Source organism: Melopsittacus undulatus (assembly GCF_012275295.1).
Source record: "Melopsittacus undulatus isolate bMelUnd1 chromosome W unlocalized genomic scaffold, bMelUnd1.mat.Z SUPER_W_unloc_8, whole genome shotgun sequence".
In the NCBI taxonomy this organism is placed as follows: domain Eukaryota; kingdom Metazoa; phylum Chordata; class Aves; order Psittaciformes; family Psittaculidae; genus Melopsittacus; species Melopsittacus undulatus.
The window spans coordinates 578,451-606,165 of NW_022993950.1; the positions used below are offsets into that span (position 1 = coordinate 578,451).

The 27,715-nt window shown below is 40.2% G+C and overlaps 1 protein-coding gene across 1 annotated transcript in view; it reads left to right on the top strand.

The window, feature by feature from the left end:
* The window catches only part of LOC117438311 (nipped-B-like protein), a 191,220-nt gene that overhangs the window by 94,278 nt on the left and 69,227 nt on the right, over positions 1–27,715 (top strand). The window contains exons 9-11 of the mRNA XM_034073860.1: positions 1,249–1,881; positions 12,384–13,871; positions 24,348–24,530. Of these exons, the coding sequence (XP_033929751.1) occupies positions 1,249–1,881; positions 12,384–13,871; positions 24,348–24,530 (2,304 nt within the window). The remainder of the gene's footprint in view (positions 1–1,248; positions 1,882–12,383; positions 13,872–24,347; positions 24,531–27,715) is intronic.

Sequence of the window (27,715 nt, forward strand, 5' to 3'; positions counted from 1 at the left end):
ATTGACTGTGATGTGTAATTTGAGGGAGGAAATGGAGTAGTGAAAAGGTCTTGAGAATGAGGATGAGTCAAAACAGGGCTTCCCAACATTGTGGATTTTATTGGCATAATATGGAGTTGTTGTTGATGGTCAAAATATGGCAAGATATGCCCATTTTATATGTTGCTCTACATACAGAGTTTATAGGACTTCTTACAGAATATACCAAGGAGAGAAAATAAGTATAGCAGTCTGCAGAGAAGTCATCAGTAAAGGCACACCTTTCATGTGAATTAATGTTTTGTTAGAGGTATCCATTCTTATTCTCATCTACAGGTTAGTACATTGCTTAATGATTCTTGATCTTTCTTAAAATATGATAGAAAATTAAGCTTCAGAGTGAAGCTGCTTTCTTGTTTAGTGGTGTATCTTGAATGAAGCACATGGGGACTTATATTCCAATTAGTTTTTGAGTGTTGTTAGAAGTATTGACCTATGATGACCTAAACCAGAATGACTAATAATAATCTCAGTCACTGCTTTCTGAAGATCAGTATTTCCCAGTGGATGAATGGGATTAGATAAATGTTTGCTTTGTTTAACAAGAAGAGGCTGGCCTTATTGGTCCAGCCAATAGGCTTTTTTTTTGTTTGTTTCTCACCACAATTTTTCTTTTTAAGCGAGAAGTTATAGCTTAAAATTATAATTGGGACAGATTGAAAAGCTTTTCTTTTTTTAGAAGCTTTTTCTGGGCTAACAGTTATGGGGAGCTGGTGTAATTTGAGGAACAAAAAATTTCCATGTGAATAATTGGAGAATGTTTTAATAAATTCTCTAGATTTATACAAAGCCTGAAATGGATTACTGTAGAAGTCTTTATCATTGAATCTTTATTCATAATCTTTTTGGGATTTCCTTTTTCTGTAATAAACTTGCTTTCATTGACTGTTTTCTTATAGTTGATACTCTGAACCTGCAGGTACTTTTTTATTTATTCTTTTTTGGTGGTGGGGTTTTTGTTTCATTTTCTTTGAAATGATCCCTTCTCTACTTTCAGTGAATGGCTAGAATTCCTAGGAAATACACTGTAACTATCTGGATTACATCTTGATCTAGGAATGATGTGCTTCCTACCAATCTCACTTAGACCTTTTGTGAACACATATATATGTACATATACATATTAAAATTATGTAGGTTATATTTAGTGTGTTTATATATAAACATGAAACAACATAACTGTTCAGTTTTTCTGAATTATTATTCTAGGATCAAGACAACATTTAATCCAACAATCTCAGCCTCAACCTTATTCATCACCTAGAGATGTTCCCCCAGACATATTGTTAGATTCTACAGAAAGAAAGCAAAAGAAACAAAAGAAAATGAAGTTAGGCAAGGATGAAAAAGACCAGACTGAAAAAGCTGCAATGTATGATATTATTAGTTCTCCTTCCAAGGACTCCACTAAACTTACATTAAGACTCTCTCGTGTAAGATCTTCGGATATGGACCAACAGGATGATATGCTTTCTGGTTTGGAAAACAGCTGTGTGTCAGAGGGTGATATTCCTTTTAATGTGCAGTACCCAGGACAGACTTCTAAAACACCCGTTACTCCACAGGATATTAACCGTCCACTAAATGATGCTCAGTGTTTGCCACAGCATGAACAGACAGCATTTCTTCAGGTGCAACAAGTGCCTGTTTTACAACAGAACGCTTCAGTTGCTGCAAAACAACCTCAAACTCCTGTGGTACAGACACAGCAACATGTTTCACAACAAGGAACTGTAACATCATATGATGAAGTAGAGTTGGATGCATTGGCTGAAATTGAGCGAATAGAACGTGAATCAGCTATTGAAAGGGAGCGATTTTCAAAAGAAGTACAAGATAAAGGTAAAAGGATTGTGTGTGTGTATACACTATATATATTATATATATATATATATGCATATAATCCCCATATATATAAAAAACCTTCCTGTCATTGTCACATAGTTCAATTTTGTTCACTCAGTGTAGGTGGTTCTGTGCCATTCATCTCCATTCTGCTCCAACAGTGAACTGTAATCTCTCTTGCATGTATTTTTCTTTTCTTTTTTTTTTTTTTTAATATCTGGTATTCTTTACTTGGGATCTTAATGGCTGGAAAGTAAAGTTCTGCTTCAAAATTCTTTTTAAGCTACTTTTTGTTGAACCATGAGACTGAATGAAGTACAATTGATATTATAGTTTCTAAAATCCTAGCAGTGCCATAAGTAAAAATTTGTAATATGTTTTGGTAGTTGAATTATTAATTAACTATGCTGCATAATTTAAGAAAATACAGGAAAACACTTTTATACCATTTCTATTCATAACCCAATTTGAATCTAATATGAAGGAGCTGTTAGACTCAAATCACATCTGTTCTTTTAAAGGCACTATAATGATTACGTAATATATACTCCTATATTGTCTTCAATGTTTGTTCAACTGGATATTCATTATTATGTAGGCATAACAGGCTTTAGAGAACTAACATATACCCATATGGGCTAGAACAGAACCTAATGAACCTCTAAAGTATTTGCTCTTCACTTCAGTAGCTGAACTGGTTGTCTGAACTGATTTTTATTGAATTTATCTTCTTTGAATTTCTTTCTCTTTTTCTTCTTATCCTACTTTTTTTTCTAGTCATTCTTTTTTCTTCAGAAATACTGAAAGTGGATGCAAAACCCACATGTAAATTTTGAAGATGAGATATGGTTTATAAAGTAGATAGTGATAGGTTAACATAAGTATTTTTCAAAAGCTTAATCTGCACAGTGTTTAACTTAAGAGAAAAAAAATAGTATAATGCTAATTTATTAGATCATTCTCCAAGAAAAACCTTGCAGAGTGAAAAACAGCACATATTTGGAAGTTCATAGCTGAAAATAGTGGATGTTGGACATATTTGTGCAGAGGAAACTGAATTTACATACAATTTGGGTCTTTAACCAGCAGAGAGCACAAGTTCAAGCACTTTTATTACATCACCCCCCTCCCCCAAAAGATGCCTGGAGGGAATGTGTGTGGGAGAGTGATTTTGTTTTGTTTGTGTGTAAATATTCTTGTTGTAATTGCTAAAAGGATTAATTTTTTTAGATATTACTTATTTGGTAATTAAATCAAGTTTTGTTAGAAGACACTGTGAATATATGGAGAAAATGAGTGCTCATAGAATCATAGAATAGTTAGTGTTGGAAAGGACCTTAAGATCATCTAATTCGAACCCCTCTGCTGTGGACAGGGACACTTCACATTAAACCATATCACCCAAGGCTTCATCCAACCTGGCCTTGAACACTGCCAGGGATGGAGCATTCACTACCTCCCTGAGCAACCCATTCCAGTGCCTCACCACCCTAACAGTAAAGAATTTCTTCCTTATATACAGTCTAAACCTCTGCTGTTTAAGTTTCAACCCGTTACCCCTTGTCCTATCACTACAGTCCCTAATGAATAGTCCCTCACCAGCATCCCTGTAGGCGCCCTTCAGATACTGGAAGGCTGCTATGAGGTCTCCACACAGCCTTCTCTTCTCCAGGCTGAACAGCCCCAACTTTCTCAGCCTGTCTTCATATGGGAGGTGCTCCAATCCCCTGATCATCCTCGTGGCCCTCCTCTGGACTTGTTCTAACAGTACCATGTCCTTTTTATGTTGAGGACACCAGAACTGAACACAATACTCCAAGTGAGGTCTCACGAGAGCAGAGTAGAGGGGCAGGATCACCTCCTTTGACCTGCTGTTCACACTCCTCTTGATGCAGCCCAGGATACGGTTGGCTTTCTGGGCTGTGAGTGCACACTGTTGGCTCATGTTCATTTTCTCATTGACTAACACCCCCAAGTCCTTCTCTGCAGGACTACCATGAATTTCCTTTTTGCCCAACTTGTAGCTGTCCCTGGAATTGCTCCGACCCAGGTGTAGGACCTTGCACTTGTCATGGTTAAACTCCATGAGGTTGGCATCAGCCCATCCCACAAGTGTGTCAAGGTCCCTCTGGATGGCATTCCTTCCCTCCAGCGTATCAACGGAACCACACATCTTGGTGTCATCGGCAAACTTGCTGAGGGCACACTCAATCCCACTGTCCATGTCAGCTACAAAGATATTAAACAAGACCGGTCCCAACACTGATCCCTGAGGGACACCACTCGTTACTGGTCTCCAGCCGGACATTGAACCGTTGACCACAACTCTTTGCGTGCGGCCATCCAGACACTTCTTTATCCACCGAGTGGTCCACCTATCAAATTGATGTCTCTCCAACTTAGAGACAAGGATGTCATGTGGGACAGTGTCAAATGCTTTGCACAAGTCCAGGTAGATGACATCAACTGCTCCACCCCTGTCCATCACTTTTGTAGCCCCATCATAGAAGGCCACCAAATTGGTCAGGCAGGATGATCAGGGGACTGGAGCACCTTTCATTTGAAGACAGGCTGAGAATGTTGGGGCTGTTCAGCCTGGAGAAGAGAAGGCTGCGTGGATACCTCATAGCAGCCTTCCAGTATCTAAAGGGGGCCTACAGGGATGCTGGTGAGGGACTATTCATTAGGGACTGTAGTGATAGGACAAGGGGTAACGGGTTGAAACTTAAACAGCAGAGGTTTAAACTGTATATAAGGAAGAAATTCTTTACTGTGAGGGTGGTGAGGTACTGGAATGGGTTGCCCAGGGAGGTTGTGAATGCTCCATCCCTGGCAGTGTTCAAGACCAGGTTGGATGAAGCCTTGGGTGATATGGTTTAGTGTGAGGTGTCCCTGCCCATGGCAGGGGGGTTGGAACTAGATGATCTTGAGGACCTTTCCAGCCCTAACTATTCTATGATTCTATGATTCTATAATATCTTTGTAGCTGACATGGACAATGGGATTGAGTGTGCCCTCAGCAAGTCTGCAGATGACACCAAGCTGTGTGGTTCTGTTGATACGCTAGAGGGAAGGAATGCCATTCAGAGGGACCTTGACATGCTTGTGAGGTGGGCTGATGCCAACCTCATGAAGTTTAACCATGCCAAGTGCAAGGTCCTACACCTGGGTCAGAGCAATCCCAGGCACAGCTACAGTTTTTGCAAAAAGGAAATTCATGGTAGTCCTGTGGAGAAGGACTTGGGGGCGTTAGTCAATGAGAAAATGAACATGAGCCAGCAGTGTGCGCTTACAGCCCAGAAAGCCAACTGTATTCTGAGTTGCATGAAAAGAATCATGATCAGGAGGTCAGAGTAGGTGATCCTGCCCCTCTACTCTGCTCTCGTGAGACCTCACTTGGAGTATTATGTGCAGTTCTTGTGTCCTCAACATAAGAAGGACATGGAACTGTTAGAACAAGTCCAGAGGAGGGCCACGAGGATGATCAGGGGACTGGAGCACCTCCCATATGAAGACAGGCTGAGAAAGTTGGGGCTGTTCAGCCTGGAGAAGAGAAGGCTGCGTGGAGACCTCATAGCAGCCTTCCAGTATCTGAAGGGCGCCTACAGGGATGCTGGTGAGGGACTCTTCATTAGGGACTGTAGTGATAGGACAAGGGGTAACGGGTTGAAACTTAAACAGCAGAGGTTTAGACTGTATATAAGGAAGAAATTCTTTACTGTTAGGGTGGTGAGGTACTGGAATGGGTTTCTCAGGGGGGTTGTGAATGCTCCATCTCTGGCAGTGTTCAAGACCATGTTGGATGAAGCCTTGGGTGATATTGTTTAGTGTGTGGTGTCCCTGTCCATGGCAGGGGGGTTGGAACTAGATGATCTTGAGGTCCTTTCCAACCCTAACTATTCTATGATTCTGTGATTCTATTACAAGTCATTACCATAACGTACAGTGAAACAAGAACATGTTTCACAGTCCCTTAAACTTCTTTTCACACTGGAGTTCCAGCCTGTCTAGTACAGCAGCACAGAAACAGCAGTGATGCCCTGGCCATCTGCTAGCCCAGACACATGCCCACTGCTGTTATCAAAATGTTCCCAGGCACAGCAGTCTAAGATGATAAGCACTGCAGCAAACAGCAGAAGAAAAAAAGAGCCATTAATGAGCACTAGACTGATTTACAATAAGGCAGGCAAACCCTATGGCAGTCACAGGAGCCTGTCAATTAACAGTTAAACAGCAATAACAGCTATAAATTCAACTGGTACATCCTAATCAAACCTGTCATTATGTTGAATCTTTTGAGCCCCATGTTGGACAACAGAAAGGACTGTTGTGGTGAAATTCCAGCCAGCAACTTAAGCCCCACACAGTTGCTCAATCACTCCCACCTGGTGGGACGGGAGAGGAAACTGGAAGGATAAAAGTTAGAAAACTCATGGGTTGAGAAAAAGACATTTTAATAGATAAAGCGGAAGCCACACACACAAGCAAAACAACACAAGGAATTCACTCACCACTTCTCATCCCAGGCAGGTGTTCAGTCATCTCCAGGAAAGCAGGGCTCCATCCCATGTAATGGATACTTTGGAAGAGAAATGCCATCACTCCAAACATGTCCCCTCCCCTTTCTCCTATGGAATGATGTGATATGGTATGGAATATCCTTTTGATCAGTTAGGTTAAGCTGTTCCATCTGTGTCCCTATCCAACTTTGTGCACACCCAGCCTACTTGCTGGCAGGGCAGTGTGAGAGGTAGAAAAGGCCTTGAGTCTGTGTAAGCACTGCTCAGCAATAAGGAAAACATCCCTGTGTTATGAACAGTGTTTCCAGTGCAAATCCAATACATAGCTGCTATGAAAAAAATTAACTCTATCCCAGCCAAAATTAGCACATGGGTCTAGTTAATTGAAGATATTTTTTGAATGTAAGATATGATATCAATATGATAGCAAAATCCAGAAGGGAGATTAAAAGTATTCACCAATAAATTTCAAAGCAATTTGCTTATTTCTTATTTTGCTGTTACTACAAATGAATATGAAACTAATTGGTTATGTTAATCTGCGATACATAAAATAAGTAGTTTTCATTAAACAGAATCAGAATCATAGAATAGTTAGGGTTGGAAAGGACCTTAAGATCATCTAGTTCCAATCCCCCTACCAAGGGCAGGGATACCTCCACCTAAACCATGCACCCTAGACTCTGTCCAACCTGGCCTTGAACACTGCCAGGGATGGAGCATTCACAACTTACTTGGGCAACCCATTCCAGTGCCTCACCACCCTAACAGTAAAGAACTTCTTCCTTATATCCAATCTAAACTTCCCCTGTTTAAGTTTCAACCCTTACTCCTTGTCCTACCACTACAGTCCCTAATGAATAGTCCCTCCCCAGCATCCCAACTTTCTCAGCCTGTCTTCATAGGGGAGGTGCTCCAATCCCCTGATCATCCTTGTGGCCCTCCTCTGGACTTGTTCCAACAGTTCCATGTCCTTCTTATGTTGAGGACACCACAACTGCACACAATGCTCCAAGTGAGGTCTCATGAGAGCAGAGTAGAGGGGCAGGATCACCTCCTTTGACCTGCTGGTCACGCTTCTTTTGATGCAACCCAGAATACGGTTGGCTTTCTGGGCTGCAAGTGCACACTGCTGGCTCATGTTCATTTTCTCATTGACCAGCACCCCCAAGTCCTTCTCTGCAGGGCTGCTCTGAGTTTCCTTTTTGCCCAACTTGTAGCTGTCCCTGGAATTGCTCCGACCCAGGTGTAGGACCTTGCACTTGGCAGGGTTAAACTCCATGAGGTCGGCACCAGCCCACCTCACAAGCATGTCAAGGTCCCTCTGAATGGCATTCCTTCCCTCTAGTGTATCAACGGAACCACACAGCTTGGTGTCATCGGCAGACTTGCTGAGGGCACACTCAATCCCATTGTCCATGTCAGCTACAAAGATATTAAACAAGACCGGTCCCAACACCGATCCCTGAGGGACACCACTCGTTACTGGTCTCCAGCCGGACATTGAACCGTTGACCACAACTCTTTGAGTGCGACCATCCAGCCAATTCTTTATCCACCAAGTGGTCCACCTATCAAATTGATGTCTCTCCAACTTAGAGACAAGGATGTCATGTGGGACAGTGTCAAACACTTTGCACAAGTCCAGGTAGATGATGTCAACTGCTCTACCCCTGTCCATCATTTCCGTAGCCCCATCATAGAAGGCCACCAAATAGGTCAGGCAGGATTTCCCCTTAGTGAAGCCATGCTGGCTGTCACCAAGCACCTTGTTTTTCATGTGCCCTAGCATGCCTTCCAGGAGAATCTGCTCCAAGATTTTGCCAGGCACAGAGGTGAGACTGACTGGTCTGTAATTCCCTGGGTCATCCATTTTCCCCTTCTTGAAAATGGGGGTTACATTTCCCATTTTCCAGTCTTTGGGAACTTCACCTGACTGTCATGATTTTTCAGATATGACGGACAATGGCTTAGCAGCTTCATTTGTCAGATCCTTCAGGACTTGTGAATGGATTTCATCAGGTCCCATGGACTTGTGCATGTTCAGGTTCTTAAAATGTTCTTGAACCTGATCCTCTCCTACAGTGTTCTTAAGGTCTTAATTCTCACAGTTCCTGCATCTGCTTTCCAAGACTTGGGTGGTGTGGTCAAAGCATTTGCCAGTGAAGACTGATGCAAAGAAGTCATTAAGAACTTCAGCCTTCTCCAAATCTAGGGTAGCCTGTTCTCCTAATAGGTTCCAGAGAGGGCCCACATTGTCCCTAGTCTGTTTTTTATTCGCAATGTACCTACAGAATCCCTTCCTGTTATCTTTCACATCCCTTGATCTCTTTAATTCTAACTGTCACATTTCCTTCTAGTCAGGACACAATACTTCTGAGCTTGTAACAGGTGATCCCTGAATATTAACCAACAGTCATGCCCCCCCCCTGCTCTCTAGGCCTTTATCCAATGCAACCTTACTAAGCAGGTTCCTGAAGAAGGAAGTTTTCTTCCACACAGTTGAGGAACCTCCTGGATTGCTTGTGCCAGGCTGTACTGTCCCTCCAAGAGATATCAGGGTGGTTGAAGGACATGAGGACCATGAGGACAAAGGACTGCGAGCATGAGGCTGCTTGTATTTGTCCATAGAGCACTTAATCCAGAGTCCTCTTGATCAGGCTGTCTGTAAGAGATCCCTGCAGTAATGGCTCCCATAGCTGTTCTGCCTTTAACCCTGACCCAGAAACTCTCTGTTGACTGATTACCTGTCCCCAGAGTTCCATACTCTCCAGCCCATCCCTAACATAAATAGCAACTCTCCCTTCCCATCTGCCAGGCCTGTCTTTTCTAAAGAGTCTGTAACCTTCCATTCCAACACTCCAGGCATAGGAACCATCCCACCATGTTTTTGTGATGCCTATTATATTATATCCCCATAGACATGCACACATCTCTAATTCCTCTTGTTTGTTCCCCATACTATGTGCGCTTGTATAGAGGCATCTGAGCCGAGTTCCAAATGAAGCCGGCTCATTGCCTGAAGCTGCTGGAATATCTCTACATTGCTCTGAGCATTTATTATAGGTGCTGGCAACTGACTGGGTGTGTTGGGATGGAATGATGCCCCCTCCCCCAACACATCTAGTTTAAAGCATCCTTGACCAGTCTGGCAAGCCTCCTACCAAATCTGCTCTTCCCCTTTGTTGTCAGACCAGCTCCACCAGCCTCCCAGTAGACCTGGCTTCCCAAATTGAGTCCTATGTTCTAGATACCCAAACCCCTGACCTGTTCTAACTGCTCTAACCATTTATTAACCTGCCAAATCTGCCTAGCCTTTTTAAGGTCCTCCCCTTAATCCTGGAGAATTGATGAAAAGACTATCTGAGCTCCAGAGCCTCTAACCACTTCTCCCAGGGCTCTGTAGTCCTTAATGTTCTCTGGGCTACTGCTGTCTGTATCACTAGCACCCACATGGATCACTAGAAGTGGGTAATAGTCAGTGGGACTTACTAGACCAGGCAGCCTCTCTGCAACATCCCTTGATCTGTGCCCCTGGTAGGTAACACACCTCCCTTGAGACTGGGTCTGGCCAACAGATGGGTTTCTCTGTCTTTCAAAGTAGATTCCCCTACTACTATGACCCGTTGCACCAGTAGTGATCTTTATTGCTGATCAGCCAGTTGTTCATGTTTCCTCCTTACCTCCCTGCAGAACTGCAAAGTGGTTCTGGGTGGGGGCATCAGATTTAGGAGGAAGCCCCTTGCTTTTAATTGACCTCTTCCTCCTTGTTTTGTTGGGGTTTGTTACTAGATCCCAGCTTCCTGGGTTAACAGCCTCCTTTCCTCCATGAACTATGATGGATGCTTGAGGCCCCTGCACAGTTTAGGCCTGGAGCAAGCAGTCCAGCTTCCTCTCAGCCTGACATCTTTTAGCCTTTTTTTCCTATTGACAGCATCCTGCAGCTCAGCCACCTGCTGCAGGAGGACCTCCACCAGGGAGCACTGAGTGCAGCCCTGCCCATTGTGCACCTTTTCCTCAGGAGACCAGTGCAGGCACTCTGCACTTCGAGCTCTTCACTGCAGCCTCCCCTCTCATCAGCTCTGTCTGAGTACCTACGTTGGCCACTGCTGGGGCAGCCATAGCAGAGCTCCCAGACCGGGACCTGATCATAAGATAAGTGTCCTGCTCATTTTCCAGCACAAACTGCTTCACCACACTCCTAACCACTCATGCTCTCTGGGGCAGGTATTTAACCAGTCAGGGCTGGTGCTGCTCCTCCTGGCACTGCCCCCTGTGAGTCCCTGCTCGCATCAGCTGAGCTGCTGGCTCCTGGGCAAGTCCTGTCAAGTACTTGAGGCTCCCTTGGTGGCTCTTGCTGCTCTGAATTGAGGCTCCCGGATGCTAAGCTTCCTCCTGCTCAGGTGTTGAAGGCATCTTCTCTTGAGCTACTCACCTCAGCAGTCTTCCTTGTATCCAGTTTATATTGATTGGTTCAGATTCTTGCGGTCTACACAACACGATTGGGGGACAGGGAGCTTGGACAGCATTGGAGAGATCTGTGAAAAAAAAACTATGAACTAAAAACAGTTGTCAATAAACATAGATTTGTTATTTAGGCATATAGTTATGTGTTCTTCATTGAAAATTCCTAGTCTTGACTGTTAGCTTTAAATAAGATAAGCTTGTAATTGGTCTCTGACTTTCTGATGTTCAAAAACTGAAGGTTTCACAATAAGTAATAACTACTTAGGACTAGTATATTTGGCATCAACTAGTGCCTTGAGATGATGCACAGGACAATGAAGTACACTTGTGGAAATGTGAATGTGTGTTCCCTTCTGCTACAGGTGATAATCTCAGTTAAAGGAACATGGCAGATAACTGGTACCAGTCATGTCTTAAGGGCTACTGTTAGATCCACCATCAGAGCTTTACAGTACTTTTTCAGTGTGGTTGAGATTTCTGGATTCAAATGAAAAAGCTTACTTTTTCCGAAGAAGAATACAGGCTTCTCATTTTGTGTTTCAAAATTTAAAGAGTATTAATTGAGAAATAAGGTAGTGATATCTATGTATATGTGCATATATTAATGTATATGTTAAAAATAATCAAATTTGAAATCTATCCGTCTGGCAGCTTCTACTTCATGGCCATTCCTAAGATCTGGCATGAAGCTCAGTGAGGTCAAAGCTCTCTTCATCACAGGGAGAAAAAGAATTTTTGTCACTGCATGAAGGTTTCAAAAAAATACATTTGTTTTAATAAGTAGTGTAGGGAAGTTTATATAAGCTTTCATATGAATCCAACAGTTGTAAAGAAAAAGCAAAAAAGCTGCACCTTCAATTTAGCAAATTTATTTTGATTAACATGTCTACCATAAAGCTGGCAGGCATTCCTACAGGTTTTTGTTGAACTTTGAAAGTTCCTTACTTACAGGTGATCAGTTTCTGCATGGAGTTTATTGTATGTCTTTACTGTCTCCCAGCCGTTAAATGTACATGATTTTGGAGTTTTAAGGAGAGAGATATAAAAATAGACCTGAGAATGAAAATGATGGGGGAAAATCCCCCACAAACCTGTTCGTATCACTGAAATTGATCGCGTTGCTACTTGTTAGTGTGTTGTAATTTTCATTTTGGAGATGATCCTTCAGAGTTTTAACTCCTCTGAATAAGAATCTCCTATGAGTATAAAAGAAATTAAAAGTCATATGTTATATTTCCAGTTTATAGCTGGAGAGGTTGGGGTTTTTTTTTGGTTAGACTTTAATTCCCTCTTCTTTCTCCATTCCCTTGCTCCCAAAAAGAGAGCTGGCTCATTGCATCTGGTGATAAGGTGCCACAAATATAGTTACAATATAAGTTATTTTTCTTATATTGCATTTGTGGTCTAGATGTTTTGACAATAGATCTACAACAGAATTTCCAGCCTGTGTTTGATCATTACTTAGACTGTTTCTATATATAACATGTGTGATTTTTCTCTTATAATTTGTAGATAAGCCTCTGAAGAAGCGAAAACAAGAAAACAAACCACAGGAGGCTGGAGGTGCTACTGGAGGAAATAGAGCAGCTTCTCAGGAGACAGGTTTTGCAGGAAATGGGGCGAGGCCAGCATTGATGGTTAGTATTGATCTTCAGCAAGCAGGAAGAGCAGACTCTCAGGCAACAGTAACTCAGGATTTGAACACCATCAAAAAACCTGAAGAAATTAAGCAGTGTAATGATGGATTTGTGTGTGTTCCACAAGAAGACACTGTTGGAGTTCTTAGATTTAAACCTGAAAACCATTCTGAGATTTTTAGGAAAACATTGGACTTTGAGGGTCAAAAGATGGATATCCAGCAAAATGAAAACAGACAAATGGAATTTCAGCAAAATGTGAGCAGGCGGCTGGAAAGTAAACATAATGAGAAACAGGTAGAAGCTAAATGTGAAAGCAGACAAATGGAAGTGAAACACAATGAAAATAGACAGACAGAATCAAAACAAAATGAGAGCAGGCAAATGGAGATGAAACAAAATGAGGGAAAACAAAATAATGGCAAGCAGGAAATAAGGCAGAGGCCTGAAATACTGAAACAGAAGAGTGAAGGCAGGCCCGAACCACCTAAACATAGACATGATAACAGGAGGGACTCAAGTAAATCATTGTCAGATAAGAAAATTGAAATAGCTAGGCATAAACTAGACGTGAAATCTGATCCTTCAAGGATAAAATCTGAAAGTAGATCTGATCCAACAAGACAGAGGCCTGATGGGCGTTCAGTTTCTGATACACTGAGGCATGACCATGATACCCTTAAACAAAGATCTGAGGACAGGCAGGAGTCAGAGAGATACAGAGGAGATCCATCCAAGATTAGAAGGCCTGAATATTTGAGATCCTCAAACAAAAATGAATGTGATTCTAAGCATGGTATTAAATCTGATGGTTCGAAAATTGAGAAATTTGAAAGGAAACATAGACATGAGTCTGGTGAATCAAGGGAAAAGTTTTCTTCTGGGGACCACAAATCAAGACCTGACAGCCCTCGCATTAAACAGGAAGGTAAAGGAGATTCTAGTAAATCAAGACCTGATAAACCTGGCTTTAAATCACCCAACAGCAAGGATGAACGAAGGACAGATGGTAATAAGAGTAAAGTAGATACTAATAAAGCACATGACAGTAAAGCAGAGTTTCCCAGTTATTTGTTGGGGGCAAGATCTGGTGCATTGAAACATTTTGTCATTCCAAAAATCAAGCGTGATAAAGATGGCAATGTTACTCAGGAGTCAAGGAAAACTGAGTTTAAAGGTGAACAGAAGGACAAAATAGAGAAGACTCTGCTAGTTGAAGATCTAAATAAAGGAGCTAAGCCTGTAGTTGTCCTTCAAAAGCTTTCATTGGATGATGTGCAGAAATTTATTAAGGATAGAGAAGATAAATCAAGGGGCTCTTGTTTTAAACCTAACAAGAACAAGTCATCCAAATCTAATAAAGGTAAGATTTTATTTTTTTAATTGCATTATATCTTGTACACTCCTGTTCTTTTAGATTTGCTACTCCTGTGGTTAGAAATGAAACACAAACATTTGATAGTTTATATGTGTGCTTATATGGTGATTTTGGGAAACAGAGTGAAACTTGTCTATGGGATTATCATTATGAGAAATCTTGTTACAGTGTAATTGAAATAATTTGTTTACTGCAATGCAAGTACCTAATGTGGGAGCAGTTAAATATTAAGCTGTACTTCAGCTACATTATTTTGATCTGGTAATTTATCTGTTTAAACATAACAGCTATATGAATGGTTTAAACTGCTTTAAGCGTGTCTATATAAGGGACTGTTACTACTGTAACTAAATCAGTGTAGTTGGAGTGTTGTATGCTATGTATACAAACCCTAAGATTCTTTTATATTTTTAACTGGAAGTGAAATGTGATTTTTCCAAGGGATGTTTTGACATGATGCATTAAGAATGCAGTTACAAAGTCCCATCTACCTCTCTTATACTATAAATAAAACTCTGTTGGGAAGCCTCCACATTTTAGGCCCTGTGACAATAAGCTTATAAAAAGGTTCTATCTTTAGAAGAATCCAGATATTGTTGTCTCTATGGTCCAGTGTATGCGGAAAGAGGAAACTGGTAAACAGTGGGCTGTCATTTTCAAATTAGAAATATGAATAGGAAATTATTCAGAATAGTTTGTAGGTTTGATATTTGATTGATTGTCTTCTGCAAATCTGACACTTTTAAAAATAAGATTGCTTTTCTTCTTGGTGTTATAATTTTGGCATTGGTTTCAGACCAAAGTAGATCATTTCGCATTGTGAAATCAATGTCATTAACTGGTCAGTGTTCCTTTCTTATTTAATGTTTTTAGTTTAAAACATTTAAATTTCCTACAGTTATTTTTATAGAGCTGTCATGTAAAAAATAGACAAATAAAGTGGCAGGGGAGAGGATTTCAGCTGTATACAGGCTTATTTATGAATGCTGTTTCAGGTATGTCACTGCTTATGAATTTGAGATTAAAATGTTTCCTTAAAAAATTGATCTGATAAGAAATGTATAACTTCATGTGCATGTGTACAGAGTTGATATCTATAATGAATTTAGCACACTGTGTTTGTTCTCTACTAACCTTAGACTTTTAATGACTTAATTCAGAATGAGTATTACTTATTTGTAAAAATATTAGCCTCCTTGATAAATATTTTCTCTTTTTCCTAGAAACATGAACATTTCCCCTCTTCCTTTTTGAGGTTTAGAACAGGCAAAATTTCAATTTCTTAACAATAATAGGTAGTTAGACATGGATGTAAAATTATGAAATCTTTGCTGTCAGTTTAGTCTACAGATTACAAATAAAACATTTATATTCTTGATACGGAATACTGAAAACTTTCTGATGGAATTGTGCTCTAGTCTCAAAAGAATAGACTTTTCTATCATATCTATGTGCAGAAACTCAGGGATTTTCAGAGCACTCAGAGACACATACAGTGAGTGTATGCTTTCTAAAATGTTTCTTAAGTAGACTTTTTTTGTAGTCTGCATTGTATGTGGTTATTAATATAGTATATTTTAGTAATGCGTTAAGGTTTTAATGACACAAATTGGCATGACTCTAGTAGCTGTGTCACACATGAGCAACGCATCCATTTTAATGTCAGATTTATAACATTTCTGCAGTTTTTGTGTATTTTGTTTTTTGAAGGAATATTTTATACATATTCTGAAATAAATTCGGACATACATTTAAAGGGGAAAAAACATTTGAATCCGATATCAGTCTCTTTTCTATTGTATCACTGTAATAATCTTATTCTAGATATTAGAAATAAGTTTCATGAAAGAAATAATGTTGTAGTGCTGTTTCTCTTGCAATTCAAGTTTTGAGTGTTCATCCAGGCAGTTTTGAGAGAAAGTGTCTTGAACTTCAGATTTTTCATGTGTATTTTTGGTTTTACACTTTTTTTGCCCTCCTTCCTAGGGTATATTATGCAAAATAATTAGGTAAAATCCAGTGTCTTAAAAGGTTCATAAAGATGTATCTTAATAAGGCAAAATACATTTCCAAGAATCACAGAAAGAAAAAGTTTAGTCACCGCTGAACTAGCTTTATTTCCTGTAAAACAGCACAGTTTATATTCAACTACTGAAAAGGAATTTGTTCATCCAGTTTTCACTAACTATAAATATCCCAATTGTAAAGAAAGTCCAAACTTCAGAACTTGACTTGGAAGGCCCTTAGAAACCTGATGTAACCTTGAAGTTGCTCCTACTTTGAGCAGAGGGTTGGTCCACAGGTCACAGAATCATTAGGGTTGGAAGGGATCTCTGGAGATCACCTAGTCCAACCCCCCTGCCAAGGCAGGTTACAAAGGAATGCATCCAGGTGTGTTTTGAATGTCTCCAGACCCCCCTGGGCAGCCTGTTCCAGTGTTCTGCCACCCTCAGTGTAAGGAAGTATGTTGAAATGAAACTTCCTGTACTTTAGTTTATGGCCATTGCTCCTCGTCCTGTCGCTGGGCACCACTGAAAAGAGTCCAGCACCACCTTCCTGGTACCCACCTGTGAGGTATTTATATGCATTAATGAGATCCCCTCTCAGTCTGCTCTTCTCTGGACTAAACAGACCCAGCTCCTGCAATCTCTCCTCTTAAGAGAGGTGCTCCAGACTCCTGATCATCCTTGTGGCCCTTTGCTGGACCCTCTCCAGTAGCTCCTTGTCTTTCTTCTACTGAGGAGCCCAGAACTGGACACAGTACTAGAGATGTGGCCTCACCGGGGTCAAGTAGAGGGGGAAGGTCACCTCCCTCCCTCAACCTGCTGGCCACACTTCTCCCGATGAACCCCAGGATACTATCGGCCCTCCTGGCCGCAAGGGCATACTGCTGGCTCATAGTCAACTTACCATCCGCCAATACTCCCAGGTCCTTCTCAGCTGAATTGCTACTAGAAGTAGGTGAGCCCCCAACCTGTGCTGGTACTTGGGGTTCTTCCTCCCCAGGTGCAATACGCTACACTTGCCCTTGTTGAACCTCATGAGGCTTCTCTCTGTCCAGTTCTCCAGCCTACCAAGGTCCTCTTGAATAAGCAGCACAGCCTTCAGGTGTATCAGCCACTGCCCCCAGCTTCATATCATCAGCAAACTTGCTGAGGGTACACTCTAGCCCTTTATCCAGGAATAAGACAGGACACAGTATCAATCCCTGGGGAACACCACTGATTACAGGCCTCCAACTGTATTCTGCTCTGCTGATCACAACCCTCTGAACTTTGCCATTCAGCCAGTTCTCAATCCACCTAACAGTCCATTCATCTAACCCACACTTTCAAAGCTTACCTATGAGGATGTTACGGGAGGCAGTGTCAAGAAACCTTGCTGAAGTCAAGGTAGATAACATCATCTGCTGTCCCAGGGTCGATTCATCCTGCTATGTCATCATAGAAGGCTATGACATTGGTCAGTCAAGATTTCCCCTTGGTGAATCCATGCTGACTACTCCTGATGACCTTCTTCTCTTCTATATGCTTGGTGATCACTTCCAGAATGACCTGTTCTATCACCTTTACAGGGATGGAGGTGAGGCTGACTGGCCGGCAGTTTCCCAGGTCCTCCTTCTTGCCCTTTTCATAGATGGGAGTAACTTGGCCTTCCTCCAATCATTGGGCACCTCACCCATTCTCCATGATTTTTCAAAGATGATGGAGAGCAGCAGAGCAACATGTGCCAGCTCCCTCAGCACCCTTAAGTGCATCCCATCAAGGCCCATGAATTTATGGGTGTTAAGTCTGTCTAGCCTGTCCCTAACCCAACCATCTATGACCAGGGGAAAGTCTTCCTTTCTCTGGCCTTCATTTCTAACCTCCGAGGTCTGGGACTCCTGAGGGCCATCCTTAGCAGTAAAGACTGAGGCAAAGGCGGCATTCAGTAATTCTGCCTTCTCTGTGTCTTCTGTTACCAGGACACCCATCTGATTCAGGAGCGGCCCCACATTTTCCCTTATCTTCCTTTTGCTGCCAATATACTTGTAGAAGCCCTTCTTCTTGTTCTTGATGCCCTTTGCCAGACTCAATTCTAAGTGGGCCTTGGTCTTCCATGTCACCTCCCTGCGTACCCTGGTGATGTTCCTGTAGTCCTCCCGCTTGGCCTGTCCCTTTTTCCACATCCCGTAAATTTCCTTCTTGAGTTTAAGATTTACTAGGTGCTCCCTGCTCATCCATGCAGATCTCCTGCCCCCTTTGCCTGATTTCTTCATCATGGGATTACACTGCTCTTAGGCTTGGAGGAAGTGGTGCTTAAATAATTACTATCTCTCTTGGACTCCCTTTTCTTTTAGAGCCCTATCCCATGGGATTCCTCTCAGTAGGTCTTTGAAGAGGCTGAAGTTAGCATTCCAGAAGTTTAGGGTTCTAGTCCTGCTTGCTTTTTTGCTGCCCCCACACAGGATCCCGAGTTCCACTATCTCATGATCGATAAAGCCAAGGCAGCCCCCAACCTTTATGACATCAACCAGTCCTTCCTGGTTTGTAAGTACAAGGTCCAGCAACACACTTTTCCTCGTTGGCCCCACCACTTGTAACAAAAAGTTATCTTCAGTGACCTGCAGGAACTTCCTGGACTGTGTGTGCTGGCCATTTTCTCTCTCCAGCAAATATCTGAGTGGTTGAATTCCCCCAGGAAAACCAGGGCCTGTGACTGCGAGGCTATTTCCAGCTGCCCATAGAAGGTCTCATCAACTTCCGGCTCCTGGTCAGGTGGCCTATAGTAAATGCCCACAACAGTGTTCCCCACATTAGCCTGTCCCTTAATTCTCACCCATAGACTCTCAACTCATTCATCTATCCCTGGGTAGAGTTGGATATATTCCAGTTGCTCCTTCACATAAAGAGCAACTCCGCCACCTCATCTCTCTGACTTGTCCTTTCTTGTCCTTTCTAAAAGGTACATAGCTGTCCATGACAACATTCCAGTCATGTGAGCTATCCCACCATGTCTCAGTAATTGCGATGAGATCATGGCCCTGTGACCGCACATCAATTTCCAGTTCATCCTGTTTATTTCCCATGCTATGCACGTTTGTATACATGCACTTTGGAGAGGTAATTTCACAGCTAGGTTCCCTAGAAGGGGTGTAAGATTCACCATAAAAACCCTCGATACAGTTAGCCCTATGATCCTTATCTTAAGAGGCAATCAAGCAACATCTATCCCTGCACTGGTTAGCAAGATCTATCCCCCAGAAGGAAGCAACAGTATGAGCATTGCCACTCTGGACCCCACCCCCGGGTCCTTCAGTTTAAAGCCCGTCTCACCAAACTGGCCAGCCTGCTGCCAAAGATTCTCTGCCCCTTCTGGACAGATGGATCCCATCCCTCCCCAACAGCCTACAATCATTGAAGAATGATCCATTGTCATAAAAGCCAAAACCTTCTTGATGACACCAGCCACAAAACCAGTTACTGATCCACCCTATGCATCTGCTCCTGGCCATCTCCATTTCCCCAAGTGGTAGGATATATGGGAAGATGACCCAGGCACCAATATTTTTCACCTGCCTCGCCAGGGCTCTATAGTCTTCCTTGATCCTACCTAATTTGCAGCCTGCTGTGTCGTTTATACAATTTGTAATTGTCAACTACTGACTGATATAGAAAATATTCATGTTATTTCCACAATGTCCTCACTCCAACTGAGAGAAATAGCATTTGCTGCTTTACTCCATGCCATTTTTGTTGTAAACATTTTAATATACTAGATGTAATTATCATAAACATTTTAGTTCATTCTATATTTCTTAATAGATTGTAGCAAATCTTTTTAGCGTTGCCTTTTCACATCATTATTCCACCACTTCTCACATCCCTCTTATTCCATGTAGCTTAATATATTTTGCTTTATCTTTCTTTCTTTTACCTCCTTGTATATCTTGTCCTTTGTTTTCCCTTTCTTGTCCTCCCCCAAGAAAATGTCTTCTCCTGGCTTTTTCACATACAACATTGATGCACAGAGAGAATGGAATTTGCCATGGTGATAATGGTGTCTAGCTTGATTAACAGCATCACTTAGAAGAACAAGACTTTGTATAAGCAGTACATTCCTTACAAACTACCTCAACCTTGGAGGAAGAGCTAAAGGACTGATAAAAGGAGAACATATGCACTAGAAGGTGCTGAAGACAAAATAAGTCCTAGGGAAAAAAAGTAGTCAACAAGGAATGGCAGTAATTGGGTGAAAGGTAAAGGTGGCAGGGGGAGTTTGCAACCACTGACTCAATTCAGGACCAATAAAGCCTGCTCCCCCCCCTTCACAGAGCTTGTGTGCTAATTTACATGGAAAATTTACCCAATGGAAGATAGAGTACTAATTAATCATAGATTTGGTAACTTTTGACCAATGAAAAGTAATTTCTTTGTTCTCTGAAAGATACATAATCTGATGTACAAAAAAACTAAGGTTTGATTGATTTGTGTAGCTTCCACCTAGCACCCTATTTTGCAAAATAGCTGACAATAAAATACCTCGACTCTGTGTATACATTGGCGTTCTGCACACTGGGTAACGATCCCACTTTTGGGACAACATCATCATTGTTGTGATTCATGAATTAGTTCATCTAGTTCAAAACAACATTTAGATAGTCATTCCGTCTTAAGGGACTAATGCCTATTCATTATAAAACTCAGCAAAATTAATGTGTTTTAAGCTAAAATTAATGCTATATGTGCTGCAATTCCATAGTTTTTTACATTGTTTCAGTAAGCTTTAAATTTGAAAATCATACCTTTATTGTGCACATGGATAAGCCTTGCACTGTAACATAAAAAAAAACCCAAAACAAAACAAAGTAACATTTTAACCAAATTTTATAGACAAGTTTGAAAGTTTCTTAAGCTATTATATGAATGGGGTAGCTGTAGTCCATGATTAAGATTGAACCATCCCAACAGACCCTTTTGGCATTGACAGAAGAAGCAACGTTTTTCTCTCTCCTGATCTTAGAGCATTTTTCTGCACTTTAGCTCAGAAGAAGGTTATGGAGTTTTTTGGGCTTTGTTTGGGGTATTTTGTGTGTGTGTGTGTGGTTTTGTTTGGTTGTTTTGGTTGTTTTATTCTGGGGGTTTTTGTTTTGCTTTTTTGGGTTTTTTTTTCATAGTATTTTTGTTAAAGGGTGAAATTTTGTGTCCTGTTTTTTCTTCTGGTTTTAACATCTGTGAATGCCTTTTATCCTGGTTTTAATGCAAATGTATGCTGTTGGGGAATCCATGAAGCTTTTCCCTTCCGAGTTTGTGCCTATGATGAGGAGATCATGTTTTCTGTCCTTTCTTTTCAGAGCTTCAAAAAATACCTTCTCTGCTGCTTCTTATAGCTATACTGATCATCTGTGTTGAGATGGGAGCTGTTACCAGTTTTACAGTTACTGCATTCTGACCAAGACATATTTTACTTTGTTAAAGTCTGAAACAGATATGGGTAATGGGAGAAACTGTAGCTGTTTGTGTTAAGGAGATGTCCGAGGTGTCTTATAATATAGTTGAAGGATTGTTTTTCCAAAAATAACAACATGTATGTAATGCAAGGTTTAGTTCTAGGACAAATGAGTAGATGCCTTTTAAGACTTGTGCCAAAACACCTTTTGGGTCTTCAAATATCACCTGAAAAGACTTTGTTGGTTTGTTTTTTGTTTGGTGGTCTGGGTTTGTTTCTTTTTCTGGAAGGGGGGGGTTTGGTTTTTGGTTTCTTGGTGAGGGGGTTGGTTTGTTTGGTTTTTTGCTTGTTTTTTTAGGTTGTTTTTTTTTTATAATTGATTATTTCACTGCAGAATCTAATGTTGAATGTTACTCCTTCATTGTATATATTGTTATTACAGGATTTCATTATCTGTATAACACAGAACTCTAAACACAGGTTTTCGTTGCTCACTACAAGTCTTCCTAAATATACTGTGTTCTCTGCTACTGTGATCTGAAATTTGATTGAAGAATTGCTATTTCTTTGAAGGTCCTCTTCATATTTTTACAGGTGCAGCTAAAAAATTTACTGCTGCTTAATCATCTTTATGTCACAAAGCTAAACCAATGCATCTAGATTTTTCTGTGTTCTATGCTTGTGTGTTTGTGGGTTTTTTTAATTCCGGATGACTTTTTCAAAGCCTATAATAACTATTATTTGTAGTCAGCAGTAGGTTGTAGCAGCATAAAAGTCCCATGGCTTTTATCTAACATGACGGGCATTTTACGTACTCTATGGGGCCTTTGGTTTTGGTGTTGCTTTTTCAGAAGAAGAGACGGGATAAGTTGCTATCAGGAGATGCTGGATAAACTGTTATTGGCAGACAGCAGGAATTCAGTAGTTGCACACTGGAGTCCTTTCTTATGTTGATCTGTTACCAGTACAATATGAGACATTTTCAGCATACTGCTTTGCCTAGAGGCTGCTTGAATTATTTCCTATTTTTGTCTTTAGTGCTAAGGTAAATATTTTGATTCTTGATCACTCAGGCATTCTTAAGTCTTCTCTAGATAATAAGAGTCAACCTTGCATGTTGCACATCTAGTTCTTAGCAGCAACAATAAACTTAACCAAATTACTAGTTTCATTGTACTTTGGTTCATCTGAAACACGATTCTTTGTCTGTTTGCAGATTTAGGAGTTCATTGTTTAATTAGTTCACTTTCAGAAAATTACTTTGGCACATGTAAGTGATAGAAATATATTAACTAATTTGTCAGAGCAATTTGTTGAAAGTCTGAAACTGACTTTGGTTCATGGGCTTGAATGCTTGATCAGATTCCTCTTCTGGGAAAGCTACAGCTATTTTGCATAAATTATTTTTGCAACAATGCATTTCAATATGCAGTGATGACCCCTACTAACATAATGGAATTATTCAGTTGCTGTGTCCAGATTCTTCCCTGACCCACCAACCTGGCTGGGTCCCATTTCTCAAGGCTATAGCTGGGGACTGGAATATAACCAGGGAGCTTTAGCATCTCCTTTTGTTTAGCCTGAGGCTGGGAGCCTTCCTTTTGTGCTAGTATTGGGGTAGATAAGGAAAAATTCTTTTGAAAGATGTCCTATATCATTCCATAGAACCTGCTTGAGCACATCTTCCTAACAACCACTTCTTCCCACCAAATCCATTATAGCAGAGAATTGTGTGGGCATAGTCCTTTGGGTGGTGGTGAGGGGATTTCAGTCTCCTGCCTCCTTTCATGTGTCTGTATGTGAGTTGAGCTCAGGAATTATCCCTTCATGGATGTAGTCAAAAGGTGGGGTAAGGGGCTTAATAGAGGGTTATATCCTGTTTACAGGATGTAGCTGTATACCCTTCCATAAACTTTAAGCCACTGAAGTAAATGAACTCGGATTATTTTCATCAGTATTCATCTTGATGGTGTGTTTTTCAGCTGATGATATGGTATTGAGATAAAAGTGGAACTTTTGTCTTATGAGCAGATGTAATTTCCTCATACCTTAAATTCCATTTTGATTTCCCTGTGATTCCCCTTCTGTTCTTAAAACTCTCCAGGGCACAGAATTATTTGGAGGAGTGTGATGCTGCTGGGCAAGGGCCTCTGATTACAAAGGACTGAGATATAAAGAACATACTGGAGCATTTTAAGGGAAAGCACTGTGGGAAGGATATAATTAAATTTCCATGCTAAAGAATAGCTGAAAATTTTCAGCTTTAACCAGCAAGCTATTCAGCAGTCATAGGTAGTTGTGTGGCCATTAGCTCTGTGGTGTCTGAGTGCTATACTGTAATGGTATTTAATTATTTTAAAAGGGTGTTTATGTTCTGAGCATTTTATAAAGTAGGAAGTACTTTTTTTTTTCTTTTAGTTCTTAATCTAAAGTAGACCCTTTTATTTGAGTGGTTGTAGTAAAATTAAGCTGTGAGTCTGTGCTGTGGTAGTTGCAATGACATGGCTATGCAACAAGAGAGAAGGCACTCTTGTTATGGAGTAAGAGTAATATTTCATTTGATTTAGCACAACATTTGAATGTTGTTTGAGCTAAGCCAGAAAGAAACTGCTTTCCTACCTGTATGTATGTCTGACACAGGAGGCTTTATCAGTGTAGTTATAGCAGTGACCCAAAATGATTTGAGAGTTAGACTGTAAGCTGGTGATACATAAGGGAGGTAGACCCAAAACTACTGAAACATCCTCTATCAAATGCTCAGAGAGGACATGCAAGGAAGGTGAGCTTGGCCTCTGTGGAATATATGCCTATTTTATTGAAGGAGACGTGTATGCAATTTATTATGTTAATTTCTAATTGCAATATGAACAGTAAGTGCTACTTTAGAAAGGACTGTCAAATACATCCAAGTGTATCTAAATGTGGTATTTTTTGTTAGTAGTTATCCTATAAGCAGTTTCTGAGAAAGGACTGTAGTGTTAGGCCCTTATTATCTTTATGTTCACATTTACTCTTCTTGCTCTCTATTAATAGGTAGCATAGATCAGTCAGTGTTAAAGGAGTTGCCTCCTGAGCTCCTGGCAGAAATTGAATCCACCATGCCGCTTTGTGAACGTGTGAAAATGAACAAGCGCAAACGTAACACAATGAATGAGAAACCAAAATATGCTGAAATCAGTTCTGATGAAGACAATGATAGTGAAGAAGCTTTTGAATGTAAGTAGTACATCATTCTGTTCCAACTTTTAAAGAAGTCTAATATTTTGCTTTCCCCAAAATATTGTTTGTTTGTTTATTACCCTAAAATATATATAAAGAAATTTTCTGTCCAGCTAACTGCTTAGCCAAGGTCTCATCTTAGTCTCATCTTAATGAGACTTAGGGTCTCATCTACACATTTTTGAACACTTCCAGGGACAGCGATTCCACCACTTCCCTGGGCAGCCTGTACCAATACCTGATCACCCTCTCTGTGAAGAATTTTTTCCTAATATCTAATCTAAACCTCCCCTGGCACAGATTGAGGCTGTTACCTCTTGTCCTATCACTTGTTACTTGGGAGAACAGACCAACCTCCACCTCACTACAACCTCCTTTCAGGTAGTTGTCGAGAACAATAAGGCCCCCCCAAACCTCTTCTCCAGACAGTTCTCTTGGACTCCCTTCTCTTCTATGGAAGTCTTTGAAGAGGCTGAAGTTAGATACTAGTAGCTCATTCTCACTAGAAAAGTGACACAAGGTCAAGTCCTACTGATAAGGTATCAAAACCTAAACCAAAGAACTGATATGTTTCAAAAACTTAAGCTACATAAAATACACTTTTTTTTTCAGGCACAATAACATTAATAGCTATTAGACTATTAGAAGGGTAGTTATGTTCACCAGTTTTGCAAAATAAAACAGCTAAAACTTCTGTCAGGGAGAATCTAGTTATTCAGGGAGTTTATTACTGCCCCTTTTACATCTTTTTAAACAATAAATATCCTCTTTATGAGCCTCTCCACATCAACGATTCTAACAGTACTGAAAGCTACTTAATTCTTTCTGTTCTGAAGAAGCAACCATAGAATTAAACTGTAAAGGCCTAACTTTGCTGCAGAGCTAAGAAATTCAAAGGGAAAGCCCCGAGCTACTTCAGTAGTTCACAAATTTATTTTCCATCTGTTGCATATTACATATGCAACTTGTATTGCAACAAAGAAAGTATATTTTTTTATTGTGCTCTCTCTGGTGAGCACTGCCCTTTTGCTTGCTCAGGCACACAAGTAGTGGCTGATGTTAAAGTTCATGTTATTGAAAGAAAACAGCTAAGAGCTGTATAGAAAGAGCAACTGAAAGGGATCAATACAGCAGCTCTGTCAAATGGAAAGCACTTTAGGTTGCAACATATCTTTGTTAACAAAGTAGTGACAGGTATGAGAGAGGAAGTATTAACTTGTTTTTCTTCAACTTCTTCAATGTCTCATGTTAGCTAGTAGTAGCATTACCCTTTTCTAAAAACAACTGTACTTACACTACTTATATTTTAAAGACTTTAATTAAATGTTAAATGTTAACCGGGCTGAAAACCTAGTGACTGAAGACTGGACCAAAATATATTTAATTCTTGCTTATAATGATTTTCTCGCAACTTTAAACTCTTTCCACCTTTGCCTATCTAAACTATCTAAACATCTTACTGAACTTTTGTAAAACAATGTTTCGCTGCTTAGTCATTCTTAGGATCCAAAAGAGAAAGATTTTTTTATTCTGCATTTTCAATATGTTTCAAGAAGTTCTGTAACAGATATGCAATACATATGCACACATACATGTAAAATTTATAATAGTGATACCTCTGATCTTTATCAAAGAAGCAGAAAAGAATGTCCTTTGTTTTGTTTGGGGGGTTTTCCCCATTTAAAGTATAACTGAATAATGTTGTTTTGACCATGAATTAACTTGTAATCAGATTATTTGCTTCATTCACGATTCTGTATTCTCTGTTTACCATATAATTTCACCTGTTTATGATGTTAATAATTTGTAACACTAAATTTAATAAATGAATAAGTAAAGAAAAATTATTTAAGTTGGTTCAGAATAAAGAGGATTGTCAGGAATTTCAGAGAGATCTTAATCTACTTATTAGCCACAGTGGCTGCTGAAATTCTTAAATTCAAAGTAAAGCAAGTTAAGGAAAACTTTCACAGTAATTACATGTTTTAAGGGCTTCTAGGCTCACTGTATCCACCTGACATCTGGCCATCATTCTAAACAATTCATTTAGGACATCTAGTTTAAATATAAATTATATTTCTCAGAGGATGCTGTTGAATGATTATCTACTAGATGATCTTAAGGTCTTTTCTAGCCCTAAGTATTCTATGATTCTATGAACCGAACTGAATTAAAACAAGACAAAATGATCAAGAGAATGAAAGATTTGTGACAAGTACACTGAATTAAGTTTGTACTGTTCCAAATACGTAATTCAGAATTCTTTTGGCTTCCTAAAAATGAACTTTTTAAGAAAATGACATAGAGATTGTTATAGAAGAAGAGAAATTTCTTTGAATATCTCATGAAGGGGCATTCTGTTAAATGGTGAAAAATTAAAAATCAATGAAATCATTCTCATACAGTAAGTGCTAAATGTGTTATTGCATAAATGTTTGGCAGAATTCAGGAGGAAATTGGGTGTTTATATTCCAGGTAGTCTTTATTTATGTATAAAATTAATAATAACTCTTTATTATAAATACTTATAATTTTGGCCATTTTTATCTACTTCAAAATAAACTTTGTAGAGGAATGACTAATTGTGAATAGCTGTGCCCATGTTCATCTTATTTTGCCCTGCAGAGTCAGCACAACTGTACCGTGCTCTGTTTTGTCATGCAGCACTGATAAACTGGTCAATTTTTTTGCACAAGTCTTGTAGTCATGTAATTTTTGCCTCTTGTCTTTGAAAAACAATTAAAAAAACCTCTAAACTTCTTTAATACACAGTAAGGAAACAGATGCACAACTATAACATCTCTGTAGAGAACCACAATCAATGCCAATGGAAATGTATATAAAAACAGATATAGTGTGTTGCAGTTCAAAAGCAGCTCACCACCTTTTTATATTGGAATTAATATTGACCTGTGATGTTATTCCATTTTGTCCTAATCTTGTTGCCTGCTTTTCAACCTAAGCTCCATGCACATCTGTAAGAGACGCCGTACGGCACTGTAGGCAGTTAAGATGCTTTTCCTCTGTATTGGTGTATTATTCCCCCTCATCCCCTCACCACAATGATGCAATTCCTCCATCCAAAGGCTCTACAACAGTCCTCTGTAACACACCCAGTTTCCTCCCCTCATTAAATCCACTCCCACACTTCTGAGCTGCTAGATGGAAGAGAGACAGCACAT